This window comes from Pseudonaja textilis, chromosome 1 (assembly GCF_049901715.1).
Source record: "Pseudonaja textilis isolate UNSWEBS1 chromosome 1, rPseTex1.2, whole genome shotgun sequence".
Lineage (NCBI taxonomy): Eukaryota > Metazoa > Chordata > Lepidosauria > Squamata > Elapidae > Pseudonaja > Pseudonaja textilis.
This window is the reverse complement of record NC_141990.1, coordinates 125,690,707-125,713,060: the sequence shown is the minus strand read 5'-3', so window position 1 is coordinate 125,713,060 and position 22,354 is coordinate 125,690,707. Positions and strand designations below refer to the sequence as shown.

General features: G+C 37.8%; 1 protein-coding gene across 1 annotated transcript in view; it reads right to left on the bottom strand.

Annotated features, from left to right (window-relative positions):
• Nucleotides 1–22,354, bottom strand: part of CSMD1 (CUB and Sushi multiple domains 1) — a 1,143,868-nt gene that overhangs the window by 246,991 nt on the left and 874,523 nt on the right. Inside the window, exons 11-12 of the mRNA XM_087916392.1 lie at nucleotides 5,952–6,055; nucleotides 5,637–5,749 (exon numbers count right to left, since the gene is read on the bottom strand). Of these exons, the coding sequence (XP_087772518.1) occupies nucleotides 5,637–5,749; nucleotides 5,952–6,055 (217 nt within the window). The remainder of the gene's footprint in view (nucleotides 1–5,636; nucleotides 5,750–5,951; nucleotides 6,056–22,354) is intronic.

Genomic DNA, 22,354 nt, shown 5'->3' with positions numbered 1-22,354 from the left:
CCCTCCCTCCCTCTCACATACACACACACACACACACACACACAGAGAGAGAGAGAGAGAGAGAAAGAGAGAGAGAGAAAGAGAATAGTTTCCTACCTATTATCAAGGCCAATACTGAACAAAAATACTGTTTAAAAACAAAACAAAATAGGAAATACCATATACATCAACTGCTGAATTTAAACCTGGTGGCGTAAATAAAAAAAAACAGCAAGCCAATATAAGGCTTATATGCTTAAAATATTATTTTTTATCAAGTGATTCCATACACAGAAAAATATTATCCAAATAATACAGTTAATAGAACAGAAGTGACTATAGTCTGAAGCATTGCAGTCTCTTTTATAATGAATTTCTATATGATTGCAGAATGTATTTAGTGTAATAATTCACTTTTGAAAGATAGAAATAAAATATTTCATACTTCCAAAGTTTACCTTTTCAGTACCTTCATTTAATAACCTTGACTGAAACAATCATATTTCTAGATTTAGAATTCTGTCATCTGAGTGGAAGTGTCAGTCATGATTTGCCATATTCTTGGATAAAATGAATAAAATATTTATTTTTTAGTTCTTTTTGTAACTAGAAGTAGGAAATTGCAACTGGGAAAGAATAGTGGTGAGGTTGTTGTTGTTGTTACTGTTGTTGCTGTTTTAATGTATTGTTGCATTTAGCATGAAGTTACTTCATTGGGAGAAAGCAGTGGAAAACAATTTCTACATTGTCCAGAAAAAGAAATAGATGCAATCACTAACAGTTGAGTTTAAGTCAAGGACATCTTTATTTATACCTACACAGTTAGATTTTATCAGTGGAGGGCAATAATTATTGGGAATGCATTATGTAGGGAGAGGGACTTTAACTCTTTCTGCTGTCTTGCCAAGTTTCAAACTGGCCCTTTTGAACTGCTGTTTGCACTGAAAAAAATACCTCATAGGCTAGATGGCTTTTGAAAGCTTTGCTATTTATAGAATTCTGTTAATTATGAATTCTTCAGAATGACACACCCATAGGCTTACTGTCAACTCTGAAGCGAACCTGGCTGAAGCCATCTTTTGCTGACTCATACAAACCCTGAGAGGGGGAAGTGAGGGGGGAAGTAAGAGTCAAAACAAAAAGTTTTCTTGTGGGAACTCAAGGTCATCTCAACAGGTGGCAGTTTGAAGGAGGAGAGGAGGGACTAAGCAGCCAGCCCGCTATTGGACTAAAATTATTTTAATTGTAACCAGTTTGGAGTCTTCAGAAATGAGCGGCACTGAGGTTGAAGCAACAAATAATGTAGAGGCAAACCATTCTGCTTACTGCATAATTAGTTTATAATATTTTTTTTTCTTCCTTATGATATGTTGGAAGGGCAAAAAATGGAAGCCCCAGTAACTGGGAACTTGCCTCACTTGAACTTGAATATATATATCTCTTAAGTTTTCACGGGTACTTACATGTATGGTATTCAGCTTTGCTCGGGTATTTTCCCACGTCATTGTAATTGTGCTTTTAAAGTTCTAGCAACGTTTCGGCAGAATCTCATCTGCCATCATCAGGCTTCTGTATTGCTTGATGATGGCAGATGAGATTCTGCTGAAACGTTGCTACAACTTTAAAAGCACAATTACAATGTGGGAAAATACCCAAGCAAAGCTGAATACCATGTATGTATGTATGTATGTATGTATGTATGTATGTGTATATATATATGGTATTCAGCTTTGTTTGGGTATTTTCCGAAGTTATTATAGTTGTGCTTTTAAAGTTGTAACAACATTTTGGCAGAATCTCATCTGCCATCATCAGGCTTCTGTATTGTGTTCATCTGTGAGTCAGACTTTTACAGTTGTTTCAGTTTTAAATTTGGGGCTGCCTACTGCTGTGCCAGAATCGTTTTTTTCTTCATCCTGATTGGTTGGGAGTCTTGGTCTGTGTTTATTGGTCTTGGAGTTTGCTGTGTTCTGCTTGATTGGTGTTTCTAATATCTTCTGTCTGTTTTGTGGCTTTTGTTGTCTTGATTGGCTGGCAACATTGTGTTCCTGTATTGGAGGCTTTTAGTGCAGCTTGGCTCTGAGTAAATGGACGGCTATCATTTATTAGGAAGCTAGGTTTCATCTGGGTGCCTGGTTGGAGTGTGTTTGAGCTGGAGGTATCGGGGGGATCTGTTTGTGCCCAGGTGTTTGCCTGGCTTGTGGTGTGGAGATTTTTTTGTTTGTGAGTGCAGGCTTCCAAATAATTGACAGTCTGGTGGAATCATCTCTTCTATTCATGCTTTCAGGTATTTTTTCAATTTCTATGGCTTCTCTGATAATTCTGTGGCTGGAGTTTTCTATAGTGTCTAGGGTTTTGGTGCCATTGAAGTTGATGCTATGACCTGTGGCTTTCATGAGTTGGACTAGTGAGGAAGTGTGTTCCAGCTTTTTGACTGCATTTTTGTGTTCATCCAGGCGGGTACTTATTCTTCTTTTGGTCTGTCCAATGTATGTGGCAGGGCATGATGCAGAGGGGACTTCATATATGCCTTGGTTTTCCAGGTCAATTTTACCTTTGGGGTTTCTTAGGATGGCTGCTATTTTTTTGTCTGTTTTGAAGGCAATCTTGATGTGATGCTTGTATAGTATCTTACTGATTTTGTCTGTAGTATCTCTTATGTAGGGCAGGACAGCTGTTCCATAGGTCTGTTCATCTTCTAGGTCTCCATTATGTCTCAATGTGTCTTTGTGGATCAAGCCAGTGATTTTGCTTTTGTGGAAGCCGTTAGCTGTCAGTACTTTAGTCAGGGTGCATAGTTCAGTCTTTATGTGTGTCTTGTCTGCCAGGCGTTTGGTTCTGGTGATTAGTGTTTTGGCCACGGAGTTTATCTGTGCTGGGGGTGGGTGGGATTGAGCGTTGAGGTAGCGGTTGGTGTATGTTTTCTTCTGGTATATGGTGTGTCCTAGTGTGCCATCTGTTTTTTTGTAGATTAGTAGATCTAGGAATGGTAGTTGTTTGTTTGTTTCCGTTTCCATGGTGAACTTGATTTTGGGGTGTGTGCTGTTTAGGTGTGTTAGGAAATTGTTTAGGTTTTCTTTTCCATGGGGCCAAATCACAAATGTGTCATCGATGTATCTTAACCATAGTTTGGGTTTGTGGGTGACATTAGCCAGGGCTCTGGATTCGAATTCTTCCATGAACAGGTTTGCAATGACGGGTGACAGTGGTGATCCCATAGGGGCTCCTTCAATTTGCTTGTATCTTTGTCCTTTGTATATGAAATATGTGGGTGAAGCAGTGTTCTGATAGTTCCATGAGGTGTTTGGGTGGTTGGTATTTATTTTTGATGATTTCAAGAGTTTCTTTTATCAGGACTTGAGTGAATAGTGAAACCACAACAAAGCATATCTTTTTGTTTCACCTGTAGATCTTTGGTCATTTCCAAGAAGTGGTATGAGTTTTGTACATGTGAAATGGGCCTGAGAGGTATGCGTTCTTTGTGTATTTTTGGGAGGCCATATAGCTTGGGGCATCTGGAAGATTTTTCTCTTGGGATGATCGTCTGTTGGATCTCTTTGCTCATGTGATTGGTTATAATTTTCTTCTTGGTTGATTTTTCGAGGTATGTGGTTGGGTCCGTGTTTATGGGTTTGTATGTGGAGTCTTGGAGTAGGTCTGTCAATTTTGTTTCATAGTCTTTTCTATCCATTACTACTGTGGCATTACCTTTGTCTGCTGGAAGTATGATTATGCTGCTGTCATTTTTTAGGGTTTGCAGGGCTTTTAGTTCCTCTTTGTGCAGGTTGCTTTTGAGTGGTTTGCTTGTGCATAGGATGTTAGTAACTTGGTGTCTTATTCTATCAGCTTCATCCGTATTTAATTTAGTTAGGCTGGATTCTACTGCACATATGATGGATTCTGTGGGGATTTTTTGGGGGTGCTATACCATAATTGAATCCTTTGGTTAGGACATCTGTTTCTGTTTTTGTGTGTTCTCTGTTGGAAATGTTATGTACTAATTGTTTCAGGTGTTGTTGTGAGTTGTTGGGGGCTTTCTTGTCATGCTCTAATTTTTTAGTTTCTTCAAGAGTTTGTCATTTTTGTAAGTGGTTTCAGTTTCAGCCACTTACAAAAATGACAAACTCTTGAAGAAACTAAAGAAATTAGAACATGACAGCTAACGGCTTCCACAAAAGCAAAATCACCAGCTTGATCCACAAAAACACACTGAGACATAATAGAGACCCAGAAGATGAACAGACCTATGGAACAGCTGTCCTGCCCTACATAAGAGGTACTACAGAAAAAAATTAGTAAGATACTGCACAGACATCACATCAAGACTGCCTTCAAAACAGACAGAAAAATAGCAGCCATCCTTAGAAACCCCAAAGATAAAATTGACCCGGAAAACCAAGGCATATACGAAGTCCCCTGTGCATCATGCCCGCCCACATACATTGGACAGACCAATAGAAGAATAAGTACCCACCTGGATGAACACAAAAATGCAGTAAAAAAGCTGGAACACACTTCCTCACTAGTCCAACTCATGGAAGCCACAGGTCATAGCATCAACTTCAATGGCACCAAAACCCTAGCCACTATAGAAAACCCCAGCCACAGAATCATCAGAGAAGCCATAGAGATTGAAAAAAAGATCTGAAAGCATGAATAGAAGAGATGATTCTACCAGACTGTCAATTATTTTGGAAGCCTGCACTCACAAACAAAAAAATCTCCACACCACAAGCCTGGCAAACACCTGGGCACAGACAGATCCCCCTTGATACCTTCAGCTCAAACACACCCCAACCAGGCACCCAGATGAAACCTAGCTTCCTAACTAATGATAGCTGTCCATTTACCCGGAGCCAAGCTTCACTAAAGGCCTCCAATAAAGTAACACAATGTTGCCAGCCAATCAAGATACAAAAAGAGCCAAAAAACAGACAGAAGATATTAGAAACACCAATCAAGCAGAACACAGCAAACTCCAAGACCAATAAACACAGACCAAGACTCCCAACCAATCAGGGTGAAGAAAAAACCATTCTGGCACAGCAATAGGCTGCCTCAAATTTAAATCTGAAACCACTGTAAAAGTCTGACTCACAGATGAACACTATACAGAAGCCCAATGATGGCAGATGAGATTCTGCCGAAACGTTGCTACAACTTTAAAAGCACAACTACAATGACGTGGGAAAATACCCGAACAAAGCCGAATGCCATACACACACACACACACACACACACACACACACACATACATACATACATACATATGTAGGGCTAGGTGTGTTCAAGTCTTTTCCCGTGGAAGATTAAGAGTATCTTGGCACAGGAATCTTACATGGGAAAAGACCAGAACATACCTAGACCTACATACCTGTACCAGTGAAAATCTATGAAAACAAATACATACATATACATGCACACACACACACACACACACACACACACACACACACACACACACACATATATATATATATATATATATATATATATATATATATATATATATATATATATATATATATATATATATATACTATATATACTTATATATATATAAGTTTCCTGAACATTTAACAGCAATGCTTCTGATCTGTTAGTTTTAGGTATCTTCTCAAAATAACTTCATTTATTAATTTCAATCTGAAGCATACCTTGATAAACAGCTTTGAATCCTAGTGAGCCAATGCTGTCATCTGACTGTAGATGAAGCCACATCTGGTTGCTCATGCTTACAATAAGATCAGGAACACTGGAACCTGTCAGACTACAGAAAAACAATAGAGTTGATTGTTACAAAGTTAGAAAAGTATTGGGGTATTTGTAATTTTGCAAAGATTCTTTTAAATTGACAGAAATGTTCTAACTCACTTATAATACAATTCGGACAAAAATCATTGCCTATTTAGTCTAAGGGATTGGAAGAAGAAGCAAAATAGAATTTCCAATGAATAATGTAATGCACTTACACATATAAAACTGTTCTTGTATCTCCCACTTTGCCAGCATCTCCTACTGTAAGAGTGTCATATCCTCTTTCCAGTTCAAATTCTTCAAAAGCAAGCTTTATGACCTATTAGAATCAGAAAAATATACTTCAATTAATTCAATGCTTCTCTAAAAGAGTAAGTGTCTCTAAAATGGAAATTGCGTTGAATTAAACACTATGATGAAGGAAAGAAAAAAAATGAATTATGGTACATAACCTTCTGCCTTCTTTGTTCTCACTCACTTCTTTCTTTGTGTCTTTTTCTTTTGTGCAGAAATCACCACAAAGAAGTAAGAAACTCTGGCATGTAAAATAATGGAAAGTCACATAGAATAGTACACTTTGCCTGTCCCTCAAAGCCAAACAACTTCAACGGCATACTTTAGAAAATTGATTGGATCAATAGTTCATTGTTTCATATGTTGAGCCAGGCAAATTCTAATAGTTGTAGATATTCCATAAAGGTATACGACTGTTTTATGATTGATTATGTGCCCTCAAGCTCTTTTCACCTCCTTGTGATCACATAGATTTTTTTTTCATTGACCTGTTTCCCCCAACTAAGTCTCATACATTCATTGTTACTGTAACTGAATCAATCCTCCTTGGGGTTGGTCAATCTTTCAGTATTTCCTTCTACTTTTCAGCATTAGAGCATTAAAGTTGGGTCTTCACATAATGTGTTCCACATAAAAAAAATTTGAGCCTGGTCATTTTGACTTGAATGAAAGTCTGCTTCTGGACTCAATTCAAGGTGTTGGTTTTAACCTTTAAAGCCCTTAATGGCATAGCATTATCTGAAGATCATCTCTCTCCAATTACATCATATATATTGCCAAGAAGACTGTAAAGACTTATCCAGACGTTTGCCAGGAGTGGCTCAAAAGCACATACACTCACAACAAATAAACATAAAGCTATGTTTTGTTTTGTTAACTGAGCTAATTGGGTGCATGCTTACTTTAATTTGGATATAAAGGATAAATTGAGAGTGTGCAGTATGCAAATTTAATTAGTAATTTTCCTATAAATTTCAATTTCAATTCCATAAATAATCAAGGAGCACAGTGAAAAAAATTGTACTAAAATTAAATATTAAAATTATCAAACTAAGGATGGAAGTACAAAAAGCACCTTTAGAATTGACAATGATGACATAATGAGGTAGATAATGCCTGTCATTTAGGATCAACCATCAACAGTAAAGAAACAAGCAGTCAAAAATATGCCCTATCAGTTGGTAAACCAATTTTGATACTGTGATATGTCTAAGACTATAAGAATCAGACCAGTGCAAGCCCTACGCTAGTCGATGGAACTGAAAGTTGAAGAAGCAGTATAAGAAGAGTGCTCTTGAATGTTGGTGTTGGAGAAGATTCCTAAGAATATAATGAAAAACCAAGAACAATAAGCAAATGGATCATTGAACAAATCAACCCAGAGTTCTCATTTGAAACACATGACTAGGATCAAATTATTGCATATCTGACACATAATGTGAAGACCAAACTCTCTAGTGGTTTCTAATGGTGGGAAATTGGCTTTCAGATACCCACATAAATCATCCAGCAGCCAAAAAACCTAATACAATCCTTGGATGTATTAACAGAGGCATAGAATCAAAATCACATGAAGTATTAATACTGCTTTATAAATCCTTAGTAAGACCACATCTGGAATATTGCATCCAGTTTTGGTCACCATGTTACAAAAAAGATGTTGAGTCTTTGGAAAAAGTACACACACACAAAAAAAAGAGCAACTAGATGATTAAAGACCTGGAGACAAAAACATATAAAGAATGGTTGCAGTAATTGGGTATGGCTAGTCTAGAGAAAAAAAGGATTAGGGCTGACATAATAGCAGCATTCCAGTATTTGAGGGACTGTCACAAAGAGGGGATCAATTTATTTCCCAAAGCACCAGAAGGCAATATTGTTATAATGTAATATATTTATTTATAATATATATTGCGTAAGCTGCCTTGTGTCAACATGGCTGAGCAGGCAGCAGTATAAATTTTCTAAAATAAATAAATAAATAAAGACAAGAAACAATGGATTGAAACTCATCAAAAAGAGAAGCAATCTGGAGTTAAGGAGAAACTTCCTAACAACGAGAACAATTAACCAGTGGAACAGGTGGCCTCCAGAAGTTGTAGGTGCTTCATCACTGGAGGTTTTTAAGAAATGGTCTGAAATGGTATAGGGGCTCTTTCTGGTGGTGGTGGGGTGGTGGTGGTGGTGGTTGAGAAGACCTCCAGGATCCTTGCCAGCTCTATTCTGCTTCATTCAATTTATTCACTCATCTCTTTCCATCTGTTTAAATGTTTATATGCTTTCTACATTTAACAATCAACTATTTGTAAAGAAGTAAGTTGTAAAGCAGAATAGAATTGCAGAAAATGTACACTATAAAATCTAAGGCTGGTGCTGCGGCTAAAATAATCTTATAAAGCAGCAACAGATAATAATGCTGTTTTGAATGTTTATAATTTTAGAGTTTCATGTTATTGGGCAAAGAAGTTTTTGCCATATTTAAAGAGGAAATGGATTAAAACGGTTACCATGCTACAGTATTAGATGTTCAGTTCTACATATATATTAAGAAAAGAAAGCTTTTAAATGTTTCCAAATTCAGAATGTAATTACTGTAGAAGAAATTGACTAATTTAAAATATGTCATATTAAAAATTAATAGCAAATAGCAATTTACACATTGACACAGGTAGAAGATGTTTCTTGGCTATTTTAAATGCCTCTGAAAAGAGACGTTATATTTATCTAATAGCCTGTGTATTCTTTGCAAAATATTACCCCTCCATTCAATTTCTTGTCATTCCATATGTAGTATTGTTCAATGTTGTCTCATGAACTACCATAGTTGTCACAAGATTCTGGTGCTAAATTTTAAGAATATAAATAAGTCACCAATGATTTGTGTATTTCATTCAAAGTGAATGGTCAAATGGCTTTCTTTTTCTCCCCCCCTTTTCTTATACTCTCTGATCAATTGTTAACCTGGGGAAATAAATGCCTGGATGCCATAAGCTCATACTTTATAATGTTGAACAGAATTGCACATAAATATAACTAGAGTTAAATGAGAATGTGCACCTGGATAAATCACAGCTGTGATGATGCCTACTGGCAGGCTCTAGTGGGACTATTATTCTGTTCCAACAATGAATTTATAGATAATATTTTGCCATATTTATACATATATATATATATAAACACAATGAGCCAAGACAGCAAAATGTGTTCTTTTCCAGCTTATGATGAAATAAAAGAATATTTTATGTACAGTAATTTTATCATATTTGAATTGAGGTTTGTAAGCCAATAAGATTTGTATAATGAATGAAAACTTAACAGCAATTTTATTTTCCTTCAGGATGTATGTACAGCATGTAAAGGACCAGTTTGGTGTAATGGTTGAGATAACAGCTTAAAAACTAGGAAACCATGAGTTCTACTTCCAATTTAGGCATGAAACCAGTTGGGTGACGTTGACCCAGTTGCTCTCTTTCAGCCCTAAGTAATAGCAGCCAAGGACTTGTCTAATCAGTCACTAGGATCAGGGGTGGGTTTCAAAAAAATTAGCAACCAGTTCTCTGCCCGGTTGCTGGGTGGGCGTGGCTGGGTCCTTTTTTGTTGTCCTGCACAGGAGAACAGAGCTGGAAATCAGGTTAGTGGGATGGGGAGGGAATGGGATTTTGCAGTATCCTTTCCCTGCCATGCCCACCAAGGCACTCCTACAGAACTGGTAGTAAAATTTTTTGAATCCCACCATTGCATAGAGGTATAATATCCTATTCCCACAACAACAAGCAAAATTAAGATTTCCTATATTAGAGGAAAGTAGAGTTGAAAAGTAAATGAAGCTCAAAGCAAGGTTATTCTTGCCTTCTCAAAAGAATTCTGATAGGGTGAGAGTTTCCTACAGTGATAAAATGTGTAAGTCATCTGTCCACCTCATACTATTCGCACCCTCAGTGTTCTCCATATATGGAAATAGAATTGCAACACTGTACATTTTAAAAACTCCAAGAGCAGCAGAAAATATACTTAATTGCCAAAGTCGCCCAATGGAATTATAATTCAGATTCAATGTGATTCAATCTAATCTTTAATGAACTGAAGCACCCCTTTGAAACTTTGCAGAATCCTCACAAAGACAAAAACTCCTGCCCGCAAACTCAGAGACCATTGGTAATGAATATGCAATGACAATATTCTGCAAAAGCTCCATTAAAATGTATAAAAATGTATAGAAAATCTAAGAACATAATGGTCATGTTGTGATGTGATTCATTTTTAAAATAGTCTTCAGAATTTACAATTATAAATTTCTGAACAATTTAATATTTATATTTATGTTACTAATTAGCTCTTTAACATATTAGATAATATGAGATGTAGTGCATATTGACATGTTTTTTAAAATAAATGTAGCTGTGCATATGTTTAAATATGTAAAACAATATTAAACATAATGAATTGAACACAACTCTATTAAGCTTTAAATACATTTGTCTGAGTTCCAGAGTCCACAACTTCAGGAAAATAGAAGATTTAAATTGCAAAATTGAAAGTAACAAGTTAAATTTAGTTGCTAAAACTGTATTGATGAAAAAGGAAATGAACTGAATAATATTTAACAACCTACGTAAATTTGGCATTTCCTGTAAGACACAAAAGATCAGGTCCACATGTGAAGGTCCAATTAAGCTGATTTATTAATAATCATGCCTATGCACAAGATATGTCTAAACACCTCATTGGGGTTAGATAAGAGTTAACAGAATTCAAGGGGGGTTGGACTTGGTTTGCTTGGTTTGCTAGTAGGGATTCTAGGCTGCTGCCTCTTTTAACTCTGTCCCCAAGGTTCAGCCAATCCTTCTCCTACATCTCTAGATACACTAGTAGCTTAACTCCCACAAATTTGATCAGGGGTTAAATGTTCCTATCATCTTGATCAATGGCCTGGAGGCCAGGCTGGGGACAGTCAGCATCTAACATGGACAGGTGAAACTCGAAAAATTAGAATATCATGCAAAAGTTCATTTATTTCAGTAATGCAACTTAAAAGGTGAAACTAATTTATGAGATAAATTCATGACATGCAAAGCAAGATAGTTCAAGCCGTGATTTGTCATAATTGAGATGATTATGCCTTACAGCTCACGAAAACCCCCAATCCACAATCTCAGAAAATTAAAATATTACATGCAATCAATAAAACAAGGATTGTACATAGAACAATATTGGACCTCTGAAAAGTATAAGCATGCATATGTACTCAGTACTTGGTTTGGGCCCCTTTTGCAGCAATTACTGCCTCAATGCGGCGTGGCATGGAAGCTGTCAGTCTGTGGCACTGCTGAAGTGTTATGGAAGACCAGGATGCTTCAATAGTGGCCTTCAGCTATTCTGCATTGTTCGGTCTCATGTCTCTCATCTTTCTCTTGGCAATGCCCCATAGATTCTCTATGGGGTTCAGGTCAGGTGAGTTTGCTGGCCAATCAAGCACAGTAATCCCACAGTCATTGAACCAGGTTTTGGTGCTTTTGGCAGTGTGGGCAGGTGCCAAGTCCTGCTGGAAAATGAAGTCAGCATCCCCATAAAGCTCGTCTGCAGAAGGAAGCATGAAGTGCTCCAAAATCTCCTGGTAGATGGCTGCGTTGACCCTGGACTTAATGAAGCACAGTGGACCAACACCAGCAGATGACATGGCTCCCCAAATCAACACAGACTGTGGAAACTTCACACTGGACTTCAAGCATCTTGCAGTGTGTGCCTCTCCACTCTTCCTCCAGACTCTGGGTCCTTGCTTTCCAAATGAGATGCAAAAGTTGCTCTCATCAGAAAAGAGGACTTTGGACCACTGAGTAACAGACCAGTTCTGTTGTTCTTTAGCGCAGGAAAGACGCTTCTGACGTTGTTTGTTGTTCAGGAGCGGCTTGACAAGAGGAATACGACATTTGAAGCCCATGTCCAGGATCTGTCTATGTGTGGTGGCTCTTGATGCACTGACTCCAGCCTCAGTCCACTCCTTGTGAAAGTCCCCAACACTTTTGAATGGCCTTTTCCTGACAATCCTCTCCAGGCTGTGGTCATCCCTGCTGCTTGTGCACCTTTTTCTTCCACACTTTTCCCTTCCACATAACTTTCTATTAATGTGCTTTGATGCAGCACTTTGGGAACAACCAACTTCATTTGCAATTACCTTTTGAGGTTTTCCCTCCTTATGGAGGGTGTCAATGATGGTTTTCTGCACAACTGTCAGGTCAGCAGTCTGTCCCATGATTGTGATTCCTACTGAACCAGACTGAGAGACCATTTAAAAGCTCAGGAACCCTTTGCAGGTGTTATGGCTTAATTAGCTGATTAGAGTGGGACACTTTGGGCCTAGAATATTGAACCTTTTCACAATATTCTAATTTTCTGAGATTATGGATTTGGGGTTTTCATGAGCTGTAAGCCATAATCATCTCAATTATGACACATCGTGGCTTGAACTATCGTGCTTTGCATGTAATAAGTCTATCTCATATATTAGTTTCACCTTTTAAGTTGCATTACTGAAATAAATGAACTTTTGCACGATATTCTATTTTTTTGAGTTTCACCTGTATATTCAACTGAAAGTAAAACTAAGTCCCTGCAAATCTAGATTTCTGAAAAAAAGACACATCCAAATGTATTTAACATGGACACATAAAAGTATTAAAGGCAGAAATATTTAATTAATAAAAAGAAAGCTAGTGTAATTATTCACACAAGGCTAAATATTTGTAGCTCAGAACCCCTCATTTCTATCACTTTAAAATATTATTTTGTATTTTCTTTTAACATGCACACTAGCTTTCTTTTTATTTCTGCCTTTAATACTAACAAAGAAGAAGTGTTATTTGACATTTTGAGAGTAATCTAAAGCAGCTAGATGAAAAAGAGGAAATAATGAAGTGTGATTTTAAAAAGAAAAAAAAAAGTAATATTAAATATAATACATCCCTAAGCTAAACAAGATAATGTCTATGTATCTCCAGCTCTCTGTCAATGCTCTAATGAATATGTTTTAAATGAGAACTATACAAATAGAATGTGAAATTTGATTAAACAGCAAAAACAATATTTTTGTGTAGTTTGAAATATATTTGCGCAATCCATAGTTGACTTAAGAATATACAGTATTTGTGGCTTCTGGGAATCATATTTTTATGGCACTGTTTAAAATGTGGGTAGTAAAAGTAATAAACCAATTAGAATATATTCTCTTACACCAAAGTAAAGATATGCCTGCATGAAGTGTATGCATGTATGTACATATGCATGTATACATAAGTAGGGAATTAAGCACTGTTTCATGCTATAAAATTATACTCAAAATGAAAGGACAGTGGATAATAAGAAGAGCCAAATAACAGGTAAAATAATGAATGTGCTAAGAAAAGAGTGTAATCAATGTGGTATGTGCTTATGATACTCCATAAAGAAGATGCTTGAGCTCTAAGAGAACCACTAGGTTACAAAAAAAAAAAAAAAAAGCAAATAGAAGTGACTCTCCAGAAGTTTATTTGACATTACAGACATATAGTATGGCAAGGATTATTATAGTAAAATACTGTACAATGATCCTTTATTACAAGTGCTATGTAAAACTTTACATTCAAAATAAATATATGAAAACCCTTGATATATATTTGTTGTCACTGTGCTCTTCTTGAAAAAAAGAAACAATATCCTTCTGTTGGTTCTACTTGCTATTGTTATTCCATTTAAAGGCAAAAAATAGCAATAAAGAGATATCCAGTCTATGTCGACTGACAGTCGTACTTCTCCAGATAATAGTCAACATTTGGGGAGGCTTGTGATTCCATTGCCATTTGTTAGTCTTTATTAGTATGCCTAATCTGGGTCTTGTAAACTAATAATACATGACATATTTTGACAGATACTATGGTTCATTGAAGATAATATACAGGTGCATTTGTTATTCTCAATTTAGTTATGTGCAGATTCATGTCGCTGCAGCTGCTAAGTAAATGCATGCACTCAGTACTTTGTATTTTGTGGGATTTGATTTAATGTTCTATTTGCACAAAAGTATGAAATTCAATACATTACCACCCATTAATCTTAGCTTTCTTATATGGTAAGTGAATAGAGAACTTGGTTTACATGTCTTCATATACACATTACTGCAGAACAACTTTTAAATACCACTAAATGCAAGTACACAAAGTTAGGGTTCATCAGTTGATATGAAAAAATTCATCAAGCAATTAATTGTAGCACTGCAGTCTTAAAAGTCTTTGCTATCTTCTTCTGTATCAGAGAGAATATATTTCACATACACTGTGGTAATAGATAAAGGAATGAGATGATAAATATAATATGGCAAGTAATAAAACTTTAGAAAACACCCCCTTTTAAAAAAGAATAGATGAATGATTTCCTGAGGGTTAAGCTGAATAAGAGATCAATAGAACACAAGAAAACTACAATGTCTACCCACTTTGTCAAAAAAGATTAACTGAAGCATTAATGAAAGCAGAAATAACCTGATAAATTCAAGGAAAGAAAAATAGCTTTTTCAAAAAAAAAGTCTGAAAAGAACATGCTTACTGAGCAAAAGGAAAGTTACGTGATGGGCTACAAAAATATTTGGATGACTAATACAGTGGTGGAGAAACAATACCAAAGTTCTGAAGAGAAAGAGAAAATGAAATATCAATGAACTGGAGTATATTTTGGGCAAAAAAAAAGATATTGCCTGTAAACTGATTTCCTTGCAGAATTTTGTTGTAACACAACTCTCAGATGAAGGACTAGAAGAAAATCAGAATAGTTCCAAGGGTGCTTTGTGTTTTTCTGAAGGAATGAAGAAGTACCGATAGCTTTTCCTGGAAAGGATGAAGCCTATATTGGTTTTCCAAAAATAAAAGAAAGAAAACCATTCCAACTAAAAACATCAGGAAGAAAATTTTGCAAGTATTCCAATAAAATGCTTTAAAAGGCTCTACCTTCTATGTGGAATAAGTAAGATTCAGCCTAGAGGATAAGATCATTTTCCCTCAGAGGCTCAGAATCAAGAGGGAAAAAATGCATCTTATAAAAGCAAATCAAACCAAACATTTTTATTAGGGTTTTGACCAGCCTTTACAATGAAAAAAAAAGAAAAAGAAACAGTAGGATGGAACACTTCATTATTTGGTGGGGGGGGAGGTGCCTCCTAGGTGCCTCCTAGGAAATGTTTGCTCCACAGAAGAAAGCATGTTACTAATTTAACTGCAGTGATTCACTGAACAAATGTGGCAAAAAAAGTCAGAAAATGAGGCAAAACTCTCAATAAATCTCTCACTTATCAACATAAATTCTGGGTTTAATTGTGGTTGTAAGTTGAAGACTACCTAATAAGTGTTTTTTCCCGTGAAACCGGTCTATCCGGGCAGCCTGGTCTACCCAATTATGGAGTGGAGCATACTGCTTCTTTGTCAGTAAATATAAATTTGACTATTTGTATAATGCCCTACATGGTATAGAACCTATTTATCTGGTGATTTTCTCCTGTGGTTTCTGTTTGATCAGTAACCGCAAACTAGTACATTGTCATAATCATCGCCATCACCACCAGCACCACCAGCATCATCATTTCTTGTAATCATTTCTTACATTGGGAAGCAAGTGTTTTCCAGCGGTTCCAATCATTCACAGCATTTTCAGTATCGTCCCAAGGGACAGTAATAATCTTAAGATCTTCCTTAAGTGTTTGGCCTTGAGACTGCCTTTGTTTTCTCTTTTGACACATAAACTGTATTCACCCAGGAAAGGCAATTTCTCTGTAACGATGCTCACCCACTGTTAACAGGTCCTCCCTGAGATCTGAACAGGTCCATCCTTGGCATTCCAGAAGTGAGTCCCTGAACCTTGAAGGAGGATAAATGTCCTTCCCCTTGTTAGAGGCATTTAATATACAGTATATTGTATCTATTTATTATGTTGTCTTGATATTCTGTTTTCTTACATTGTGAGCTCTCCTGAATCACTCTGGCATTGGGTGGTGCCAAAATTGGAATAAATAAATAAATCTCCCACCAGGCAATTACAGTGCAATATGTAAATCAGGGTATAATTCAGCCAGGAGTACAATTTCCCAATAATATGAAAAGCTTAGATGGGAAAAAAATGAATCTAAAGTGATGTGTGTTACTTTTTTCCCCCCTTTACTTTGATCAAGCTGCAGGCAGATTTTTACTCTATCCTCAAAATCATTTTCACTAATAGAAAGTATAACTTACATTAAAGTATATTTTCCCCAGTCATTTAAATCTGTGATCTACTTTTGGAACATGAACTCTTTAAAGTAGAAATTCAACAACTGCATTTTTTACTTTTCTCTACAAAGCAATATAAGATTGAAAGAGCAAATAAATTCTTGAGTACATCACATCTAGCAAAAAATAATAATATGAAATTCATTTTATTCTTCTTTGCTGCCATGAGAACTCTTCCTTAATACAAAGAGAAATTTATATGTTTAAATACCCACATATTACTCAGGAATGAATATGCTTTATTATTTGCTAGGTCATTCAGCAATGGCTATTATGATTTCTCATGTTCCCACAGCAATTTGAATTGTAACTTACCAGTTGTTCCAAAAAAGTATATTATTATGCAAGGTCCAGTGCATAACCCAATGAAACTTTTAAAATTATGTATATTTTATTTGCCTGGGAAATTACTGTCTGCAGTCATCAGTTATTGTGTCAAGGCAAATGCAGAAGCTAAAATCTGATATTGTAATGCAAAAGTATGGAGAATTTTGGGGGGAGAATAGACAGAAAGGACATCAGTTATCAGAATGCCAGCGATCTTAATAGCATTTATTCAGCTAGTTTTAAAAGAGTAATATACCCCTGTATCCCGTACTAAAGAAAACCACAATCTTGAGCAGCACTCAAAGTAATATAACCCTATTCCCTAGCTCAACCCCAACATAACTTTCTTGATCTTCCCCTTCATTCTTTCTTTCATATATGTGATTTTTCTGCATTATTTCTTTATGATCAATCTCAATATATTTTTTCTTGCACTGATCAATCACATGCATATTCGATCCACATTAATTCAGTATTCTTGTCCCTATGTCTTGTTTTATTCCATATATCGCTTAAGTAACACCTCTCTATATTTAAGTTATTTTACACTTCTGCTAAGTCTAACTCTCCCTCCTTTGTATGTGTTACGTCTTTAATGCAAAATAAACAAAGAAAAGCAAAAATCCTGCCGGGATCAGCCCCATGCCCAAGCAATAAGTGCAGCTCTCCCTCCTATTTTTTTAGAGTTATTTCTCTGTATTTATTGCTTGCATTTGACCACTGGTTTTGTTTTAACTATTTATAGATTAAATATATTCTTAAAATCAATTTATTCTAAATCAAACTTTACTTCCATCATATATCAGTCTTATTGTATTTATTATCGAACATTCAGTTCCTTATTCACACAAAACATTCCATAGCTCAAGTCAATTCACTTTATCCTAGACTTTGTCTTGTCAAAATCAACATACTTCTTTCTTATATTTTATACATTATTTGGATGAAATGAAAGCAAAAATTTGCTCTGTGTGACATATACACTTTGATCAGAATTATATTCACAGACATTTAACAAACTAATTTTCCTCTAGCTTGTTATTTTTTTTTTAATTCACTTTGGGTACCTGTATAAAGTTAATGTACTTTCTGCTATTGTGTACATAGATTTCAAATTTACATTCAGAGCTGTCGAAAAATCTCAAACCTGTCTCAGAATACTGATTATGCTTAGCCACAAGGAACAAATCTATGCCAAACATATGCAAAATACAATCTCTCTACTGATTATGCAACAAAGTGATTACAAAAATTTATGACCAAGCAGGTAGTTGCATTTTAGATTATCACAGTTAGGGAATTTGTTGGACTATGAGCATGACTTCAGCTATACAACTCACAGGTAGTCCTCAACTTACAACCACAGTTGATCCCAAAATTTCTATTGCTAAGTGAATTTTGCCCATTTTACAATCTTTCTTGTCACAGTTGTTAAGTGAATCATAGTGTTCTGACCCAGTTCCCCAAACATGACAAACCCTCTGAAGTTAAATCAATGATTCCTTTATTAGGAGCACCAGCAATCCCGGCAAAAAGTTTCTCTCTTGCCACAGGCTAACAAGTCTGTCTGGCAGGGAGATGAATAGTTGTCTGCCACATCTATTCATTTCCAACCTCTGCCTTTTATCTCCAGAGGGTGGGGCTTTGCTAGCAGTGGTGGCTCTTCCGTCCCAAGGATTGGCCCACAAATTACCACTGCTCCCCTTTCCTCTGCCTTCTCTGCATCCGCGTGTCAGGCACTGGACTCAGCTGTTCCTCCTCTTCCTCATCAGTCATCTCCAGACCTGGGGGCTATTGACATTCCATCTGAGGGCTGACGGATGGCCCAAGCTCTGCCCTCTCTCTCTCTCTCTCTCTCTCTCTCTCTGACAGCTCCATTCCCTCTTCCCCCTCAGAGCTCCCGGGTTGCCTTGATGTTGTCCCTGACTCCTGTGCCTCCTCCTCATCTGATTAGGCTGTTGGAGGGGCCAGCGGCTGACAGGCCACAACACATAGCAGTTGTTAAGTTAGTAATGGAGTTGTTAAGTGAATCTGACTTCCCTATTGACTTTGCTGGTCAGAAGGTCACAAAAGGTGATTACATGACTCCAGGAAATTACAACCTCTATACTTACATGCCAGCTTCTAAGTGTCCAAATTTTGATTATGTGACCATAGGGATGCTGCAATGGTTAAAAGTGTGAAAAATGGCCATAAGTCACTCTTTTCAAAATTAGTGACCGTAACTTTAAATGGTCATGAATGGTTGTAGTTGAGGATTACCTGCATTCTATAAGTTTACTTGGTAATTACTGATTGAGGCCATGTTTAGCTGACTATAGCTGATTTTGAAAAAGGTTTAGAAATCACCAGGAAATGCCACGGTTTCTGAAACTCTCAAGAATACAGTGGCAAACTACTCTGGTCCTTTTGCCTACTCCCCATCACTATCTCTATGCAATTTTTAACACTCTGAGGCTCTATGAATCCTCAGTCTCCAAGGCAGCTCAGGGAAGAATTTATTTGGGGAGGGAAATAATTATACGTTGCACTACTTCATCACTGCCTCTTCCCAATCCGGAAGGTTGATGACTGGCAACATGTGTGTGTCCCTGCCCAACCACAGTCCCCAGCCAGGGCTACCATATCCCTAGCAAGAGGGAAGGGGTGTCGTGTCCCCGCCTAACCACAGCCCCCAGTCTGGGCTGCCATGTCCCAAGCTAAGGGGAAGGGTGTTGTGTCCCTGCCCAACCACAGCCCCAGCCTGGGCTGCCATGTCCCTAGCTAAGGGGAAGGGGTGTTGTGTCCCTGCCCAACCACAGCCCAGCCTGGGCTGCCATGTCCCTAGCTAAGGGGAAGGGTGTTGTGTCCCTGATAGTTTCCGTTATGTCTTTTGAACTGGTTGGGGTTTCCCAACCAGGTCCGCTGTTTGAGCGGGAACTCCAGCCGTTCCCATTGGCTGGCTCCGTTTGCCAGTCGGCTATAAAAGCCGGCTGTCGGGCAGAAGCCAGTCAAGCGGAAAGCGAGCGGGCGGAGCGCGGACCAACGGGGCAGCGCTCACAGAGCTCTCTCGCCCCGGGCTGCCCGCCCGGCCGGGCAGTTCTCACCATCTGGGCTGCCCGCCCAGCCAAGGTAGCTATCGCCCTCTGGACCGCCCGCCCAGCCGGGGCGGCTACAGACCTTCTGGACTGCCTGCCGAGCCGAGGCAGCTAACGCCTCCTGGACTGCCTGCCGAGCCGAGGCAGCTAACGCCTCCCGGACTGCCTGCCGGGCCGAGGCAGCTAACGTCACCCGGACTGCCTGCCCAGCCGAGGCAGCCATCGCCTCCCGGACTGTCTGCCGAGCCGAGGCAGCTAACGCCTCCCGGACCGCCTGCCGAGACGAGGCAGCTATCGCTCCCCGGCTGCCTGCCCAGCCAGGGCAGCCTCGTCAACCTGCTATGTTTAAATAAATTGTGTTAGCCTTCAGCTCCGTGTCTGCCTCATGTGTCATCCCGACGACTACATAACAGCAAGGTCTGCCTATGGGATATTGTAGAGACTTTTGAAAAGCTTTAAAATGACTAGAATTTTGTTTTGTTTTGCGTTGTCTTGACACTGCCCATCTTTGGCTGACAAGACAGGTGTAATCTTTCCTATAGCAGGAAGACGTGGCTATAGTGATTCATATTATCATCACTACATGGTTGGATTGCTGCAATGTTTTTTTATCTGGGGGTGCCTCTGAAGATTACTCAGAAACTGATCCAAAATGCAGCAGCCTATTTGCTGACTGGATCATATTACAGTTATGTTCTGTGAGCCTAGGCTGAAATTGCCATGCCTAAAGATGAAGCAGGCCCATAAGCATTTTGGCCCAAAGCTAGAAAACTATCTAAATTTATATAAATTCTAAAAGATAGTAAATTTTTACTGTTATTTTAAATTCACTGGGTCTCCATGCAATCTAAAGAACCAGTTGTGCCTCAGTGTGTGGCTGAAAGTGATCTGCTTGAGCAGAGGATTGGACTAAAAGACCTTGAAAACTGTTATACTGAATTGAGTGTAGCTGTTTTATACGGCTGTGTGTGAATGACTGGTCATAACTGAACTTGGGGACACATGTAACAGTTCCTCCTATCTTTCATCTCCTGCATTAGTTTTCAATAAATTCCTGGTGCAATTCAAACTGGAAGTATTGTTTGAGAACGCTCTATATTGGCTTATTGCTAATATACCTCCAGGACTGCTACTCCCATCTGAGTCGATTTAACCAAGTGAGATCCTTCAGGAGTGGAGCTGCTGCTGGTGCCCCATTTCTACGTACTAGGGAGAGCTAAAATCAGAAAATGCTATTTCTCCAATCTCTCACGACACTTACTGTATGCTCTAGAACTCTCTCTCTCTCTTTTTAGCTAGCATGGTCTCCTTTCTTGTGACCTTGCAGTAGTCGTTCATTTTATTTTGTTTTCTTGTTTTTCCTATTGTTGTTAATTATTGGCATTATATTGAAACAGGTTTTGTTATTTTGTTTGTGGATCCCTTTTGAATATTTTATTATTTTTATACCATGGATGCTTTGTTGATTTATGTTCTCAGCTGCTATGAATATAATAACTTTCAGAAGCATACAAACTGTTAAATATGGTCGGTGGGTCCCATTGAGACACGAGGCTCAGCTCTTTATTAAGGAGGCAGATTCTGAGACGAACCAGCCTAGCCGCGGCAGCCCTTTTTATAGAGCTGGCTGTGGCTAGGCAGCCTATGACAGTCTTTTGAGCTTGCCATGCTTGGTTTTACCCAATTGCGGCAAACCTCATACGAACCAATCAGGAGTGCTTTATATCGTCCAATCACGGCCCGGCTCTTCCGGACCAATAGGAATGCAGGTCTACAAGCCTGCTAGTATGGAACACAAACTAACTACCTACATTGACATTATGACCTGGGTGAAACATGCACATATCCTAGACAACTGTTTTTTAACCTTGGCAACTTTAAGATATGTGGATTTCAACTAAGTAAGGTTGAGAAACAATTGTCCTAAACCATGCTAAGTAAAGGGGAAAAAAAGGAATACATACTTATTTTTGCCTTCAATGAACATTTACAAACAATAATGTGAACAGATGAATCACAGAGCATAATTTGTCCCCATGTATGATTTTGCAAAATTGTGAAAGTACATTCATAATTCTTGCATAAATATATAAATCAACTAATGAGCTGATAGCGACTGCATATTTATTTAGCTGTTTGTCTGTTTGTTTATTGCTCATCTTACCACAGGGTAAGTCTGGGCGGCTTATTCTGTTGTGGCCATGTTTGCAATAACTAAGACTAAATATTAAATATTTGACAGTTACTTCAAGTTCCGTCCCTGAATTTTGAACAAAAATACTGAAGTATGTATGATTGACATTCATGTCTGCACTGTACATGAAAAAAAAATGAGAGAGAGAAGGAGGGACATGAGAGAGAATTATGATAGCTTAGAAACTTGAAAATAGCATGTGTTTAATTATAAATTACAAAATTGAAAGGCTAGAAGATAATTTCCACGCTGTGTTTTTATGCTTTTGTGGTTTTAAGATTTTAAAGCAAGGCTACAGCAGCACACATTGAAAAGCTTCTCTTTTATTTCTGTGCAACTTTCCTGTTGGGTGTTTTTTCCAGTACTGCCTCACATTACCCTGATTAAGCACCAGCTCAGAAACTCTTAGCTCAATTTAATCACAGCGATTATTGAATAACCGA